This window comes from Heterodontus francisci, chromosome 9, assembly GCF_036365525.1.
Source record: "Heterodontus francisci isolate sHetFra1 chromosome 9, sHetFra1.hap1, whole genome shotgun sequence".
In the NCBI taxonomy this organism is placed as follows: domain Eukaryota; kingdom Metazoa; phylum Chordata; class Chondrichthyes; order Heterodontiformes; family Heterodontidae; genus Heterodontus; species Heterodontus francisci.
This window is the reverse complement of record NC_090379.1, coordinates 52,334,092-52,351,367: the sequence shown is the minus strand read 5'-3', so window position 1 is coordinate 52,351,367 and position 17,276 is coordinate 52,334,092. Positions and strand designations below refer to the sequence as shown.

General features: G+C 41.4%; 1 protein-coding gene across 4 annotated transcripts in view; it reads right to left on the bottom strand.

Moving 5' to 3' along the window:
- The window catches only part of LOC137373756 (uncharacterized), a 46,892-nt gene that overhangs the window by 12,401 nt on the left and 17,215 nt on the right, over positions 1 to 17,276 (bottom strand). For all 4 annotated transcript variants that reach the window (XM_068039067.1, XM_068039068.1, XM_068039070.1 and 1 more), the window contains 2 exons: positions 13,982 to 14,133; positions 5,721 to 5,847 (listed from right to left, as the gene is read on the bottom strand). In XM_068039067.1, the coding sequence (XP_067895168.1) occupies positions 5,721 to 5,847; positions 13,982 to 14,133 (279 nt within the window). The remainder of the gene's footprint in view (positions 1 to 5,720; positions 5,848 to 13,981; positions 14,134 to 17,276) is intronic.

Below are 17,276 nucleotides of genomic sequence, written 5' to 3'. Positions count from 1 at the left end.
ACCTTAAATCTATGCCCTCTGGTTACTGACCCACCTGCCAGTGGAAGCAGTTTCTTCCCAGTTACACTGTCAATGCCCCTCATAATTTTGAATACCTCTATTAAATCTCCCCTTAACCTTCTCTAGTCTTGCCACATAACCGAAGTCCCTCATCTCTAATACCATTCTAGTAAATCTCCTCTGCATCCTCTCCAAGGTCTCAATATCCTTCCTAAAGTGTGGTACCCAGAACTGAAGACAATATTCCAGCTGAGGCCTAACCAGTAATTTATAAAGTTTTAGCATTACTTCCTTGCTTTTGTACTCTATAAAGCCAAGGATTAGTAAGCACTTTTTAAACAGTTTTATCAACTTGTTCTGCCACCTTCACAGACTTGTGGATATAAATCCCCAAGTCTCTCTGTTCCTGCACCTCCTTTAAAATTGTACTATTTTGTTTATATTGCCTCTCATCTTTCCTTCCAAATCCAAAATTCTTGCATTAACCAACCATTTTAAATTCTACGTTGCCATTAACAAAGTTTCAAGACAAAATTGCAATGATTGTGTTCTCAAATAAAAGTTTCTACAAGCAGATCAGGTCTCCTGCAACACAAGTCTTATGTTGAACTTGTTAACCTTGTGCTGTGACGTCTCAGCCAACTTTGGTACTGGTGACAAAGTATTATATATAGTATTAATAACAAGCAGTTATATCCTATTGTATATTTATGAACAAAGGCTTGTTAATCTCAGTTGTTAATACAACACTTCTACAAAGGATTTTAGTGAACTACTGGCTACTAATAAAATTAAAGTGAATGAGCAGTACACAATAGTTAATTGTGGTCATTAACCTGTACTATGAGACTTCATTGAGTGAAGGCAAGGTTCTTTGACTTTTTATGGGGGTTTGCACGGCAAGTTGCTGTCAGCGGGACATCCAAATGGTGTGGCGCTTTCTACAGGGCTTCTAGGATCTGTGCGAACAGGGCAAGCAACTGTATCTCTCCTCAAGCAATCAGATTGAAGAATCGTTAATGAGCAGGGCAGAATTTGAACCGAGAAGTGCCAATTAGAATAGTGAAGTCAATGTTGAATCGAATATAGAAAGTAAAAGAAAGAGGGAGCATGAAAGATTGGATTAAGAGAGAGGGAGAGATAAATTACAAATAATTTGTTTTAAACTCTCCAACAATAATTAAAAGATGAAGGAATGAGATTTCACACTTGTAAAAGTTCATTTTCAGCACCAGAGAGATTGTTTGGCAGTAATTATGATGTACTGCATTGTTAATAGGGTACTTAGACTGGAATGGTCAAATCCTAACTTTCTGTAGTGAGATTAGTCCATATCTCTGTCAGTACAGGAACGTCATGTTGTGCAATACATTTGAATGGGGAGCCAGATGGGGAGGTGCAGTTTTTGGAGGGGCAACGTATTGCGGACAGCAACTTCAGGATTTTTGCATTTAGTTGCACTTGTGCATTAACAGATGTTGCTGTCCAATTTGTACATAAGTAATGGCGAGTGCAATTAGCCTCACCACTGGTTCCACAGCAAAGTCTAAAATCAACTGCCTAGAAATCCTTAACTCAACAGATACTGCATACAACTAGCATAATATCCACATCACTAAAACATTTTGTTATTATCTCATTGCTGTTTGTGGGACCTTTTGGGGGAAGGGGAAGACCAAGGAATGGGATCTCCATTTCACAAGATAAGTTTTTATGTAATATGCACAGAAACCTAAATCCATTTCCTGGTTTTGCATTGAGTTAGATCTCACATATCTGTAAGAGGAAATCCTGCATGAGGGGCATGCTCTCTGTTCTTGAGTACTTGAATGTTTTGGTAATGTTTTGAAAGTTGTTGGGTTGTTCACTACATAGAGTAATATGTTATCAGCATATGAAGAAATGTTCTGCACAGTCGCCCTGGTTTGTATTCGGTGGATGTCCAGATTTGCTCTGGCAAGTTTTGCCAGGGACTCTGCAGCTAGAGCAGTGAGCAGATATTATAGACTTTCGATGGAAGGGGAATGCAGTGGACTCAAGGCAATTAGTAAAATGTGAACACAGGATTTTAATTTACCTCTTGAATATATTGTTAAAAGACATTCTCTTAAGTGTCTTGAGGAGGAATGTCCACTCTTATTAGCTGAATTCCTTATTGGTGCCCAGGGAAACAATCAGAGCAGGAACATTGGTCCTACTGCAGTGTGAATTACACCAAATAACTACTTGGTATAATCCTTCAAAGCAACTTGTATAAAGCTTATTTGATTTACATGGACCAAGTGAACTCAACCTGGAAGCCAAGATCTTAGTCAATAATTAGTGGTCCGCATTGAGGACTGATATTGGTATATGTGACCAGCATTAGGTGGGGTCTTACCTTAATTACATATTAGTGTGATTGCCTATGGGAAGGCATTTGTCACAAGCACACAGTGGAGGAGTTTCAGCAGGAGAGGGATGAGCATGGAGATTGAAGCCTTGTAAAATTTGTCAAAGTAGCTATCAGGTTCTGGGACTTTCCTAGAATACGGGTTTTTCGTGGTCTGTTGGATCTAGCTGGCTGAGTTTGGTGCAGCGAGCAATTATATGCTTTCCCGGGAGTCGAGAGAGCCAGGTTACTTAGTTATTATACAGTTTCTTGTTACATGAACTGGCACTTGTGTTTATTTGTAACTACGCTGCTGTTCTCGGCATGCTCAGAATTGCATACGAGAAGTTGCTTAGTTGGTGACCCTCTTAATATTTGGCTCTGGTATACCACGGAAGCTTTTCAGTGCCCCGATAACAGGCCATTTAGTTCTTCTCTAGTCAATATCAGGACTGCTTCAGTGTTCTCTGGTAGTCTCATGAAAAAGTAAACTTTGATTAAATAGTGGAACATGAAAATTATATGTAAAAGGAACACTGTTTATATTATGCTTGCAATTAATCCTTGGATCCTACTTCAAAAAAGTGCAAAGAACTACTTCACAGTTACTTGTAGCTCAAATACTTATTAAATCAAATCTTAAAAGTGTGCTGTATATCAAATCACATTAAATAGCATTGTTTTAGCAATATGAACTTGTTATATTTGAATTCCTACTTCATTTGTAGATCTCTTTTGTTTCCTTTAACTCTTAATAATCAACAATAAGACCATTTATATAGAGATGCTTACAGTAACATCTTGGTTCACCTCAGGTGATAAATCTCTAGCAGTGCTGAAGAGCACCACCTAGTGGAAATAATTTTATGAAAGCGATTCAGTATTTCACTGCAACAAGAATCTGATTTTGAAAACATGTCATATTAAAATTAAGACAGTTACAAAATAAAGCAAGTATATTTAACTAAAGAAACAAAGCCAAATGCCTGAAAATTGATTTTTCAGTGAACATGTGTAGATTAAATAGGATGTGCAGGTCAAATGTTGAATTACAATTCAATGCATTGGGTTAAATTAAAGCTACTTTTCATTCCGTCTACAGTATACTTTTAATTCAAAGTTGGCCAATTCAAAATATCAGACAGCTCATATGTTTTAGGACAGCATTCTTATTTTGCTGCTTTCTTTGTATTGCCTGCCTTCTCACTCCCACCCAACTACTGTGAGAGATTCCCATGGGTCAATCTTTGGCCCATTCTTTGTCCTCATCCACATGCTATCCAGGGCACTGTCATCTGTAGATATTGGGCCAGCATCCTACCAAACAACTCTCTAATAATCTCTTGACCTTTCAACTGATTCTGTGTTGTCAGACTGCTTGTCTGACAATCAAACTTGGGTAGCCTGCAGTTTCCTCCTTCTAAACATTGCAAAAGCTGAGCCATTGTCTTTGCCCCGACCACAGATACTCAACTCTCATCAACCCCAACTCCCTCCCGAGCTATTGTCCCAGTGTAAACTAGACTAGGTAGAACTGCAATGTCTTACTAATTCTCAGATGAGCTTCCAACCCCATAACCTCTCCATCAGGATGACTACCTGCTTCTAATCCATATTTTCAGCCCATTTTCATTATTTTCTCCACCCATCTTCCACTATCACCTCCAGACTCAACTATTCCAGTGCCCTCCTGGTAACCTTCATTCCTCCCTATTCAGTAAAATTCTCCAAACTTTGATACCCATATTCAATCCTGCAACAATACCACTCACAAGCCCATCATCCCTGTCCTCACTTACCCACATTGCCTCCCAATGTTCTGGCATCTTAGATTTAAAATTCTCAATTCTGTATTTAAATTACTCCATGGCCTTATCCTTCCCAATCTCCAAATTCCTCAAATCCTACAATCTGGCTATTTCTCTGCCTATTGTGCACTGCTTCACCCCTGCATCCCCCCCCACCCCACCACTTTAACCCACCTTTGGTAGCTGAACCTTGCTGTCATATCCAGCTGTCCCAGAATTAGTCTTTGCTGATCACACAAACTAATGCCTTTGTTTGTGCTGAATCCTGTCCACAACAGGCAAAGATAGATGGAGCAACCGCACTGGCCAATCATTGGGGATGGCATGAGCCCTGTCCCATTTTGAGGCACAGGCTCACATTAACATGCCACTCATGGTTGCCAAATTTCCAGGATTCTTCTGGAGTCTCCAGGAAATAAAGGTTAATCTCCAGGACACTGCTGGAAAAAAATCATAGGGACATTAAAAATGCTGCTTTAAAAAAGTGCCAATTCCAAGTTAAATCTCACAAACTAGCTCCAATCCTCTTATATTCAATACCTGTAAGACTGGCTTTAGATTGTCCCTCATTCCCTAGTTATGGCAATCAGCTCTGCAAGAAAACTTAGCACAGTCAATATGTTAGCTTTGACCTTCAGGTCAACTTTTCAATTTGAGCACATTTTAATCTCCATGTAACTGGGTTTACTTCTTTAGCTATGGCAGCACTTGACTGTACCAGTATGTGTGTGTATCCTCAATAACTAGCAATTGAGAAACAATAACATATACAAGTGATGAGATCTCATGTGCATGATAATAGTCATCTTTATGAATGAAATAAAGTGGGAAGTTCTTTGTTTCCCTGCGCAGGGAGATATTGACTCCCTGTCAATGATGGCACTTTTACCTCTGGGTTCAAGCCCTATTCCAGAGACATGAGAACACAGTCTCCATTGCCAGGTGCTGTCTTTTGGATGAGACATTAAATCAAGGCCCCCTTTGACATAAAAGATCCCAGGACATTGTTTGAAGGGAATGGGATTTCTCCTGGTCTTCTAATACCATTTGTCCCTCAACAAATGCCACTAAAACAGATTATCTGGTCATTTATCTCATTACTACTTGTGGGAATTGACTGCTAAGTTTGCCTACATTACCACAGTGACTACATTTCAAAGTGCTTAACTGACTTGGAAGCACTTCGGGATATCTTGTGGATGTGAAAGTTGCAATAGAAATACAAGTTTTATGTTCTTAGTGTTTATTCCTTTAATACATATTTATTGGTTACAAGCATAGAGATCAACGTAATACACAGAAGTCAAATCAGGTATCACCATTGTTTTCTCTAAATTTGAAAATCGCTGGTGGGAGGATTCATTCAACCACTCTGAAACCATATGTTACTGTTATCATAAGTCACAGAGATGGTAATTCAAACTCTAGACCCTCCCTGAATGCACTGAAAGTATTTAAATTAGGACTAAATTGAAAGAAATTTTGTGAACCTTATTGGATAATGGTACAATATATAAATGAGTTGCACAGAATGACCTTGCCTTTTGATTTTGGTCAATTCCCAGTGTGGATAGCAGCTTTTCTCGGGAGTCCGATACATTCCAGCAAGATCTTGAGGACACTTTATTTAAATCCTGAAGGACTTCCCATGCACTTGCAAATTCAGGACTGAAACAGAACAATAACACTAAGAAACACACAGAATAGCTTGTAGACTTAAATATAGTATATAGCAGTTACATATTTAACATCTATAATAACAAACTGAGTGTGTGTGCGCACGTGTGTATGTGTGTTCAATATTCAGCCTGTACAGTGAGTAGATGGGGGGGGGGGCGGGGGGGGAAGAAGAGGGAGGAGCATTAGGTTGTTCAAACAGTCCTCCTCAATTAAAATTGCTGGAGAAATGTTGATAGAATGTCACATTGCATGGAGATGTTTATGTCTTGACAGTGCCCGATTCCCAATGGATTGGAGAATTGAAAACTGTGCAATCCTCAATGGGTTTGAGAACTAAACAGTCAGTAATCCCTAGTGGGTTTAACTGCAGTCTCCTTTTATGGGTTGAATGGGAATTACTCAGGTTGATGCTAGGTGTAGTAATGTGCTGCTGTAAAAACTTCAAAAGGTCTATGATAAAAAGCCGAGTTAGAAATAAATGCAAGATTTACTCTCAACATTGCAAAACAAGAGTAGAAGCTGCAGAGACAGCAGAAAGGACAGGGAAAACACAAAGACAGAGACCGAAAGACATACAAAACAGGGAGTGAGATACCATGAGAGAAAAGATCAGGAGCAGAAAAAAGAACAGGGTGATATTCTAGGAGCTGGAGAGAACTTTGTTAAGAGTTTCTGTAGGAATCCAATTCACTATTAAGTGAAGTCAGCACAGTTGTTTAAATGAGTTTTAATCATAGAATTGTTACAGCACAGAAGGTGGCCATTCGACCCATCGTTCCCGTGCTGGCCCTCCTAAGGAGCAATTCACGTACTGTCATTCCCCAGCCCTCTCCCCATATCCCTGCACATTCCTCTTCAGATATTTAGAATATTTAGAAATGTAGAAAAATCTGCCATAATATCGTAGCGTTTTACCCATCCCATAAAGCGATGCTTTGTATATTAAGGCAGTGTTTTTCTTATTCCATTCAATGTGGTACCCTATACTTTGAGGCCATGTTTTAGACAGTGAGCTTTCAAGTGCATGACTTTCACAGGCACTTATAAAATTGGGTTGGTCCAGTCTTTGAAGAGAGTAGGCTACAGGTCAAGAATCAACGAACCCTAGCTTGGTATTCTTCCAATGCTGCAACTTATTATAACAACACATCAATTAGAAGATAATCTTACACAGGGTGCATGATGGCAATTCAAATTTCTGAGCACCAACCTTAAACCTATTTTTTGATATATAGCACTGTTCTTTCATTGGCACTGGGTCAAAATTCTGGACTTCCACCAATGTGGAAGCACCTTCAGCACAAATACTGCAGCAATTCAAGTAGAAAGCCCACCATTACTATTTCAGGGATGGGCAATAAATGGGGTCTTGCCAGCATTGCTCATAATCACAAGAACAAAAAATAAAAAAGTATATTTGAGCAAAACTCCCACAGCCAAAGACTTGAAGGTTGATAGGTAAATTGGCCGTTGTAAATTGCCCCTAGTGTAGGTAGGTGGTAGGAGAATGGTGGGGATGTGGTAGAGAATATGGGGTTAATCTAGGATTAGTATAAATGGGTGGCTGTTGGTCAGCACAGACTCGGTGGGCCGAAGGGCCTGTTTCAGTGCTGTATTTCTAAGTAAGTAAAACTGTCTCAGTCATGGGAGCAGAGTGGGTGAGTGATTAAACATGGTGGTATAATGTTCTGCATTGCTCAATTTATTTTTGTTGCACCTGCACTGATAAGCAGATCAGATACTTCACACACCAGATAAGATGCACAATTTAGAATGCTACAGCCCCGCTGTCATTTGGCAGTTTGAGAATTTCAGGCCTAGGGAAGCTTTTCACTTAATTTGTTCTCATCTGGTTGGATGTCATGTCTTCCAGACAGATGGTATGTAACAGCATTTAACAGTAATATGAACATCAGTAATAGCTTGCCTCCGATTAGCAGACAAATAATGAAATTGCTATATCCAGACAGGATTGATTCATCAAACTTCCACCTCCCTCTTACCAAAAGGAGCTTTCATGGACACAACACATAGGAGAATAGAGTGTGCTTATTTATAATTATGGGCCAAAAAAAAGCACACACAAGTGGTTTAACAGCAGATTTTTTTTTTTAAATTAGGAGTAAGCCAGCAGAAATGCCTTCAATATACTTTAGCTACAGTATAACCTTATTTACCAAACTGTTTTGGAGAACATGCAAGTCAATGTACAGGAGTTCAGATGAATTGTATTTCACTGTACAGACTTAGGTCATAGAACAGGAGGATGGTGATGGAATTTGGGATGGGAGTCACCAATTTTAAATTTTATTTTAGGCTTCACAGCAAGTTACATTCACAGCGGCCCACGAAATCATGTCAGATGCTGCCCAAATGCCCTCATTTATGCCTCATCCAATCCAACTGCTTTTCTGGACAATAGAATTTTAAAAAATATCTGATTTGACGATAAAGGGATAAGTTCCAGCAGAAAGAAACTGTCAGTCTCTCGTGATCCTTTGCCCAAGGATACCTGTAGTAGTAAGCATGCAAGAAGAACTCTCTCTGCCCCTTCTCTCCCTCCCTTTTCACTTGTTTCTCACTCATCCTTGTGTTTATTTCTCTTACTGTTCCTCCATTTTGTTTCTCTCCTCCCTCCCTTTCATTTTACATTTTCTCTCTTTCTTTCTTCGAGCTCCTGGGGCTAAAGAGCTGATCATGTTTAGCTTCCTTGGTATTATTGCAGGTGTCTCTGGTGCTGGACACTCGGGGCCTTCTGCATGTGCTTTCTTTTCTCTATGGGCTTCTCTATGTTTCCATCAAACTTATGGTTACGGGATGCTGGTATTCAAGGATCTTGGCCTTGCTCTCATCCCTGTACTCAGTGCTGTCACCCATACTCTCTTCCTGCTGTGTCCCTGTCCCATTTCTGCCCTTCACAGCTCCCTTTTTCTGGTTCTCCCTCTCTTGCACAGCTTGGTATTTCTCCTTACACTTTCTCCTGGACTCTCTCATTCCATTTCCCACCTTCCTCTCAAGCCTTGGCTAAACACAATCTGGAAGTTTTGCTGAGTGGTCTCTTTGTAACAATGTTCGATTGATTGTGTTTCATTTCACAATCTGTCTAAGCCTCTGAGACAATCGTATTGCTGGTTTGTAAGTATCTATCTTGTACTGAAGCTGCGACGTTCTTTTCTAGAATCATCTACTTCCCAGAATCCAAGGCCTGAAAATAAACAGAAACTACATAAATATGAACACACAGAAAAATGGACAGTAAAAGACGAGTTGGATCATCTGACTGTCGCATTGAACCATGTTGCAACTAGGCAACATGACCCCCCAATGCTCCACACATGCCAGCAGACACAAAGGCCAGAATGTTCAATCCCCTTTGGGGACGAGAACGAGAGTGGGCACGCTTTGAAAATAGCGCTCCCAGATGGTGTGTCAGTGTGCCAATGCCTCTGGGACACACTGCTATTTTCAAAGCAAGGGGAGGGATGGGGTGGGGAGCCGAGAATCTGCTCACCTCCAATTAACTACACTTAAAGCTCCTCGAGTAGCTTGTTAATGGGCTCGGGATGGCCAGAAGGCAATTTTCAAACTGCAGATTGTCAAACCCGAACAGTCTGGTGCATGTTAGTGCGCAGCTGTTGGGTGCATTGCAGGGAGCCATCAAATAATGTTTTCTCTGATGAATAAGTTTTGGCACTAAGGTCTTTTTTGTTTCAGATCGGGTTCAGTACCTGTTTGGCCACTTCTCTGTGCCATGAGGTTGCTGGCCCTCTGAAGTCTGCCTCCTCTATTCTGTAAGGCAGCGGTAAGCCCCATCATGGCTGCCATCTGCTTTTGAGGATTGAGCTCAGTAGGCAGTTCCTACCTCCTGGCAGAGCTCGGCACCACTGACTGCACGCCGGGCTTGCCTCCGGCCCAATTAGGGCATCTGCATATGAAGGTAAGGCATGGGGTTGGGACCTGGAAATTATCTGGGCGTCAGGTTTCCGATCCTGGATTGAAAAATCAGGCATGTAGTCTTCCGGGAGAAGCAAAAAAAAACCCCAGATAAAAATCCCTAGGTTAAGTCGAGGGAAAACCAATTCTGGAAAAATTTCTCACCAACCCCCAAAAAGGTGATCAAAAATGAGTTCCAAGAGATGATAATGGCAACAAAGTATATTCCCAAATACCCTACCTACTTTTTATACAGCGAAAGAGCGAGTCCTGGTACTGAGACACACTACCTGGCTTGAAGCAACTAGCAAAACCCAAGACTTGTACACAGTCTCACTCTTTCCCTCTGTTGCCGAGATACTGTAACTTCCTCAGCTGACAGTGAAGCTGCTACCGTCTCAGAATGCACTTCCCCTTTCCTTAAATTCGTTATATTTCATTTTCCCTATCGCCAAATCACTATAAACTTACCTTCTTCCTACTCCTCCTCCACTTCCATAAAATTCCCTCAATAGAAAATTACTAGCTTCACTTCCAACTATGTTGTATCTTTTCTGTCCATCATCCCCTTTCCCCACCGCCCCTCAGAAATAGCCTGCAGTCCACACGCACGCACAGTTGTAGAACTGCTCAAAATATTTTCCTATTGTCTATTCTGGTCAAAATCTGCTTTCTTAGGATATTGAGGAAGGTTGGGTCAGGCAGCTATTATATTTTTAAAATCAACAAAAAAGAAATTAGATTAACCACAGAGTTTAGCTTACAAAGCCGCATTCCAAATGAGATTCAAGGTTGCTGAAGGAAGTGGGGTGGAGATAACAAATGGGCTTACCATAATCTTCCAATCTTCCCTCGAGATGCAAAAGATGCAGGGGGAATGAGGAAACACTTTTTTATGCAGCAAGTGGTAATGACCTGGAACTCGTTGCCTACAAGGCGGCTTAAGAGAAATAGACTTGCACACCTACGGGGATGGAGACAGGAGTGGGACTGACAACATAGCTATGAGGAGAGCTGACATGGACTTAATGGGCAGAATGGCCTCCTTCTGTGCTGTAAATGACTGAGATATGGGGGAGGCGCCAGTGAATGGAAAATGTGACACCCTTATTCAAGAAAGGGTGCAAGGATAGTCCTAGTAACTACAGGCTGGTCAGTTTAACATCAGTGGTGAGTAAGATTTTAGAAACAATCATCAGGGGGAAAAAAATCAACAGGCACTTGGAGAGGTTTGAGTTAATTAAGGAGAGAGAGCACAGATTTGTAAAGAGCAGATGGTGCTTGACCAATCTCATGGAATTTTTTGATGAAGTAACAGAGAAGGTTGAAGAAGGCAATGCAACGGATGTTGTCTATTTAGATTTTAAGAAGGTACCACATAAATGGCTGGTTAACAAAATTGAGGCTCATGGAATAGGAGGGTCAGTGTCACCTTGGATAAAAAAAATTGGCTCAAGGACAGAAAACAGCGAGTTGTGGGAAATAGTTATTTTTTTAGACTGGAGGATGGTAGACAGTGGTGATCCCCAAAGATCAGTGCTGGGACCACTGCTTTTTTGATATATATGACTTGGATATTGGAACAGAGAGTAACATTTTAAAATTTTCCAATGATACCAAACTTGGCAGACAGTGAAGATGATAGAAATCAACTCTGCAACAGGACTTGGATAGGCTAGTAGAATGGGCAGACAAGTGGCAAATGCAATTTAATAAAGAAGTGTGAGGTGATGCATTTTTGCATGTGCTGGGACAGAGGGGCTTGGGGGTGCATGTGCATAGGTTTTTGAAGGTTGCAAGACATATTGAGAGAGTGGTCAGCAAAGCGTATGGGATCTTGGGCTTCATAAATTGAAGTATTGAGTACAAAAGCCGGTAAGTTATGCTGAACCTTTATAAAGCTCTGGTTAGGTCCCAATTAGAGTACTGCATCCAGTTTTGGTCACCACACTTTATGAAGGATGCGAGGGCCCTTGAGAGGGTACAGAGATTTACCAGAGTGATTCCAGGAATGAGGGATTTTAGCTACAAGGTTAGGTTGGAGAAACTGGGGTTGTTCTCCTTGGAGCACAGGAGATTGCTTGGAGATTTGACAGAGGTGTACAAGATTATGACAGGCCTAGATAAGATAGACAAAGAAAAACTGTTCCCATTAGCTGATAGTACAAGGACAAGGGGATGGGAGGAACAACTTTTTTTACGCATCGAGTTGTAATGACCTGGAACTCTCTGCCTATGAGGGTGGTGGAAGCAAAGACAATGATTTCAAAAGGAAATTTGATGGGCCCTTGAAGGAAATAAAGTTGCAGGGCCATGGGATAAAATGGGGGATTGGAACTGACTGAATTGCTCTATGGAGATCCAGCATAGATTCGATGGGCCGAATGGCCTCCTTCTGTGCCATAAGTGACTGAATGATGGAATGAATGAGATCAATTTTCCTTTGACTCAGAGCGAAGAGGTTTGAGCCGAAGGCTGGCTTGAAGTTGCAGTTTTAGACACTCAGATGTCTCAGATGGAGTAATCCTCGCAGCCTCCTAATACAACAGAACTATTAATTGCCAATGGGTTTTAAAGACCAATCATGAAAGTTCACAGGCTATAGTTTGGACACTTCTAGACCTATAGCTGAAAGTCTGTTGATTGAACAGAAATGGTATCTCTACTGGGGTATTTCTGTAGATCATTAAACTACAGTTCTTTAATCATCTGTTGCTAACGACCTACAGGGAAATGATCGATCTTTTGCTAGCCCTCTGTAGGCAGCTGTCAACAGGTAATTAAAGTGCTTCAGTTTAAAAATCTACACAAGCAGCTCTGTATAGATACCACTCTCATCAATTTGAGAGATGGCAGATTGGATTTCAGCAATGTTATGACTCCAGTATTGTACTTTTCCTAACAAGTCGGGAAACAATTTAGAGTTAGCCACTAACTTGCCCTCAGTTTGTGAGAAGTAAACTCCAATTTTCAAAATCTGCATTAGACAAATGGGACTTTTTGTGACTAAGCTAATTACAGAAAGAGCAACAGAGCATAGCAGGAGACCATTCGGCCCATCGAGTTTCCCATTCAGTTAATTAATACTTTTGTTTGAGTGGCTTTGTTGAACAGGAATTTAATATCATTGGATAGTAATTGTTGTCCCTTACTTTGTTAGATTGATTTTTACAGCCACTTGATGAGTCACCATTGTGTGCCTGAAATGCAGCATAGTTGTCTAGCTGACCAAGAAAGATGCTGATCCATGCTAGATTACGTACACAAATTTTGGAGTGCTGTTTCGGACAACCTCTGTTTCAATGATGAATGTACGATTTACACTAAGCCAAGCAGTTACCACTGTGACGAAAACATGCTATGTCGAATTATGATTTTTTTAATCCACCGGCTGCAAACCTGAATATTAAACTGGTGGAGATGAACCACTCAAACCTTGCAAGCTTCGAACTTTGCTGATCATGAGCACCGAGGCATATTCCCTGCTGCAGACTGTAGTGTTCAGTGGTTTAATTGATCTGTGTTTGATTGTGTTAGTCTGTTCACTGATCAATGCTCACGGTGCTTAATGCCTTAAGTCTGATGGGGGAGCTAGTGGGTAGAGATCTCCCTTGAAGGAATTCAGCCACATTGCTGTCTCCTGGAGAACCACCTAATCAGCATCCACATCTTCAAACTGGAAGCCTCAGGAACACCAAATTCAGCCTGAAGCCAGCTGAGTCACCAACCTCCACAGACTGTATACTGCTTTTATTTCTCTAGACTCTAATTCAACAATTAATCCTTCCCCACTGTAACCTATTTGTGTATATATGTGTGTGTGTGTTTGTGAGAGAGAGAGAGAGAGAGAGAGAAAAAAGTTGGAGTGTATTTTACGATTTTCCTTAGATCGGTTCAAGTACAATAAAACTAACCTCTTTCTTTGTTAAACTCATGAAAACCTGCCCGATTGGCTCTTTTTATGATCACGGCGTGTAAACAAGTAAACACCAAATTGGAAAGTATATCCACTTAAAAAAGAAATAAATCTGTGTGGTCAAACAAGGAGAGGGGAAAGAGGGGAGCCCTTCAACCCCTCCTCACCTGATCATAACACGGCTGTATCATCTACTTTGTATACTGTGAGAGACGACAGAAATTTTGTTTCACAGTTGTTTTAACAGAACTCATTTGCTGTAATACCAAATACCTGGTTAATGTCTTTGCTCCATTTGCATCACTTTCTTTTCCATTTATCTCGAGAAGTTTCTCAAGTGTTGGGATGTCTTCAAAGGAATGTCTCATGGGTTCAGATGGAAAAGAGTTCTGGAAAATGTTTTCCAAGAGATTCCAAGTAACAGCCTAAAGAAATTAAAATATTTCATACTCAGTATTCTTTGAAGTTTCAGTTTACAAGATCACAAGATAATTCTCAATGAGGAAGTCCATTCAACCCATCCTAACTCATTCACGTGTTACCATGGGTCAGTTGGTAGTACTCTCGCCTCAGTCACAAGGTTGTGGGTTCAACTCCCAGTCCAAGACTTGAGCATGAAATCAAGGCTGACATTCCAGTGCAGAATTGAGGGATTGCTGCACTGTTGGAGGTGCCATCTTTTGGATGAGACGTTAAACTAAGGTTCCTTCTGCTCTCTCAGGTTGATGTAAAAGATCCCACAACACTATTTGAAGAAAAGCAGGGGAGTTATCCCTGGTGTCCTGACAAATATTCATCCCTCAACCAACATCGCATAAAACAGATTATCTGGTCGTTATTATATTGCTGTTTGTGGGAGGCTGTTGTGTGCAAATTGGCTGCCACACTTCCTACATTACAACAGTATTTCAAAAGTACTTCAATGGTTGTGAAGTGCTTTGAGACATCCAGTGGTCATGAAAACTGCTATATGAATGCAAGAGTTTCTTTCATTATGATCCTGAAGTTTCTCCCTTGCAGGATCCATTTAAAGTTATTTCAACCCTACCACTCCATCTGAAAGTCCGTTAATAACATTTTGTGTGAAGAAGAATTTCCTGATATCAGTCCTAATACCTTTCATTAGTTTCAACCTTTGTCCCTTTATCCTACTCCTATAATTTATTTTCAAGGAACATTCCAATAATTATGCTTCAGATCACCTCTCAGACACCTTCTTTACAGGCTGAAAAAAAATCAAGTTTCTTCCGTCTTCCCTTACAACTTGGACATTTGATATTAGGGAGTAGCCTAATGGTTCTTCTCTGCGCTCCCTCCATCACTCGATTATTTATTCTGTGCCTCAGCAACCAGAACTGGTCTGAATATTCGAGATGTGCCCTGGCCAGAGAACTATACAGTTTGTTCATCACAGTGGAAGGATTGAGAGAGATGATGGAGAGGTTGAACTGGGTGTCATCAGCACCCCTGTCAAACCTCCATTTGCTGGGACTACCCTTGCCTGCTTCAATTCATACTTATCCAATTGTAACCAGAACATCTCTAACTTCTCTAGCTTTCCCTCCAGCACCACTATCACTGGAATCCCCAAGGATCTATTCTCAGCTCTTCCTCACCTATATGTTGATCCTTGGATATGTGGTGACAACTTTCCCATGTATGCTGATGATGCCCAGCTCTATCTCCCCATCATCTTTCCTGACCCCTTCAACTAACTTATCTGACATTCAGACTACAATGAGCCACAATATTTTCCAACTGAGCATTAGGAAATCTCTCCTGCCTGCCACTGTCAGGCTGAACCTGATTGCTTTCAACCTTGGTATCCTATTTAACCTCAAGCTGAACTTCAGACTCCAGAACCTCTGCATCATAAAGACAGTCCACCTCCATTCCATAACATATTCGCCTTCATCCCTAACTCAGCCAATCTGCTGCTGAAGCCACCATCTGCACCTATGTCGTCTCCAGAGGCAGCTATTTAAATTCTCCCCGGCTGACTTTCCATCCTCCACACTCAAACTTTTACTCATCCAAAACTCTGCTGCTTATATTCTACCCAAGTGCTGTTTGCCATCATCCTGGCCTCCACTAAGCTACATTGGTTCCCGTCCTCCAATGCCTCCAATTTAAAATTCTTCAGTTTTCAAGTCATTGCACAACATCACCTTTAACCTCCTTCAGCTCAACAATCCCCTTCCCCTGACTACAACAGAAAATTTTGGACATTTTGGCAGCATCTGCGGAGAGAGAATCAGAGTTAGTGTTTCAGGTCTGTGATGCATCCCCTGTCTTGAGCTTCTTGTGAATCCCCACCTCTCTTCGCCCTACCATTGGTGGCTATACCTTCAGCACCTAGATCCCACACCTTGAAATTCCCTTCCTAAATGTCTTTGCGTTTTTGCCTCCCTCTCCTCCTTTAAAACCCATTTCTTTGACCAAAGTTTTAGTTACTCCTCCTAAAATTTCTAATTTTGGTTGAGCCACTGATGTGTCTTGAATCGCTTTTTTATGTTCATGGTGCCATATACAAGAACAATTTGCATTTATAAAGTGCCTTTAACATAGTAAAATATTCCACACTGCTTCACAGGAGCTTTATTAAGCAAAATTTGACAATATAAATACAAATTGTTGTGTTTGTCACATTTTGGGATTTCTGTCCATGTTTCCATTACAAGGACTTGGATATGATTGTTAAAGGTGCAGATTTTAAATTGAAAGGACCAATGGTAGGGCGAAGAGAGGTGGGGATTCCCAAGAAGCTCAAGACAGGGGATGGGTCACAGACCTGAAATGCTATCTTTGATTCTCTCTCCCTTCCTCGACTTCTCTGTCTTCATCTCGGAGGACAGGTTATCTACTAATATTCATTATAAGACCACCGACTTCCACAGCTACCTCAACTACACTTCTTCACGCCCTGCCTCCTGTAAGGACTCCATTCAATTCTCCTAGTTTTTCCGTCTCCAACACATCTGCTCTGATGATACTACTTTCCATGACAGCGCTTCTGATAAGTCTTCCTTTTTCCTCAATTGAGGATTCCCCCCACTGTGGTTGACAGGGCCCTCAACCATGTCCGGCCTGTTTCCTGTACGTCTACCCTCACCCCTTCCTCTCCCTCTCAGAACCGTGACAGGGTTCCGCTTGTCCTCACTTTCCACCCCACCAGCCTCCACTTCCAAAGGATCATCCTCCGCCATTTCCGCCACCTCCAGCGTAATGTCACTACCAAACACATCTTCCCCTCTCTTCCCATCAGCATTCCAAAGGGATCGTTCCCTCCGCGACACCCTGGTCCATTCCTCCATTATCCCCACCACCTCGTCCCCTTCCCCTGCAATCGCAGGAGGTGTAATACCTGCCCATTTACCTCCTCTCTCCTCACTATCCAAGGCCCCAAACACTCCTTTCAGGTGAAGCAGTGATTTACGTATACTTCTTTCAATTTAGTATACTGCATTCGCTGCTCACAATGTGGTCTCCTCTACATTGGTGAGACCAAACGCAGACTGGGTGACCACTTTGCAGAACACCTCCGCTCAGTCCGAAAGCATGACCCCGA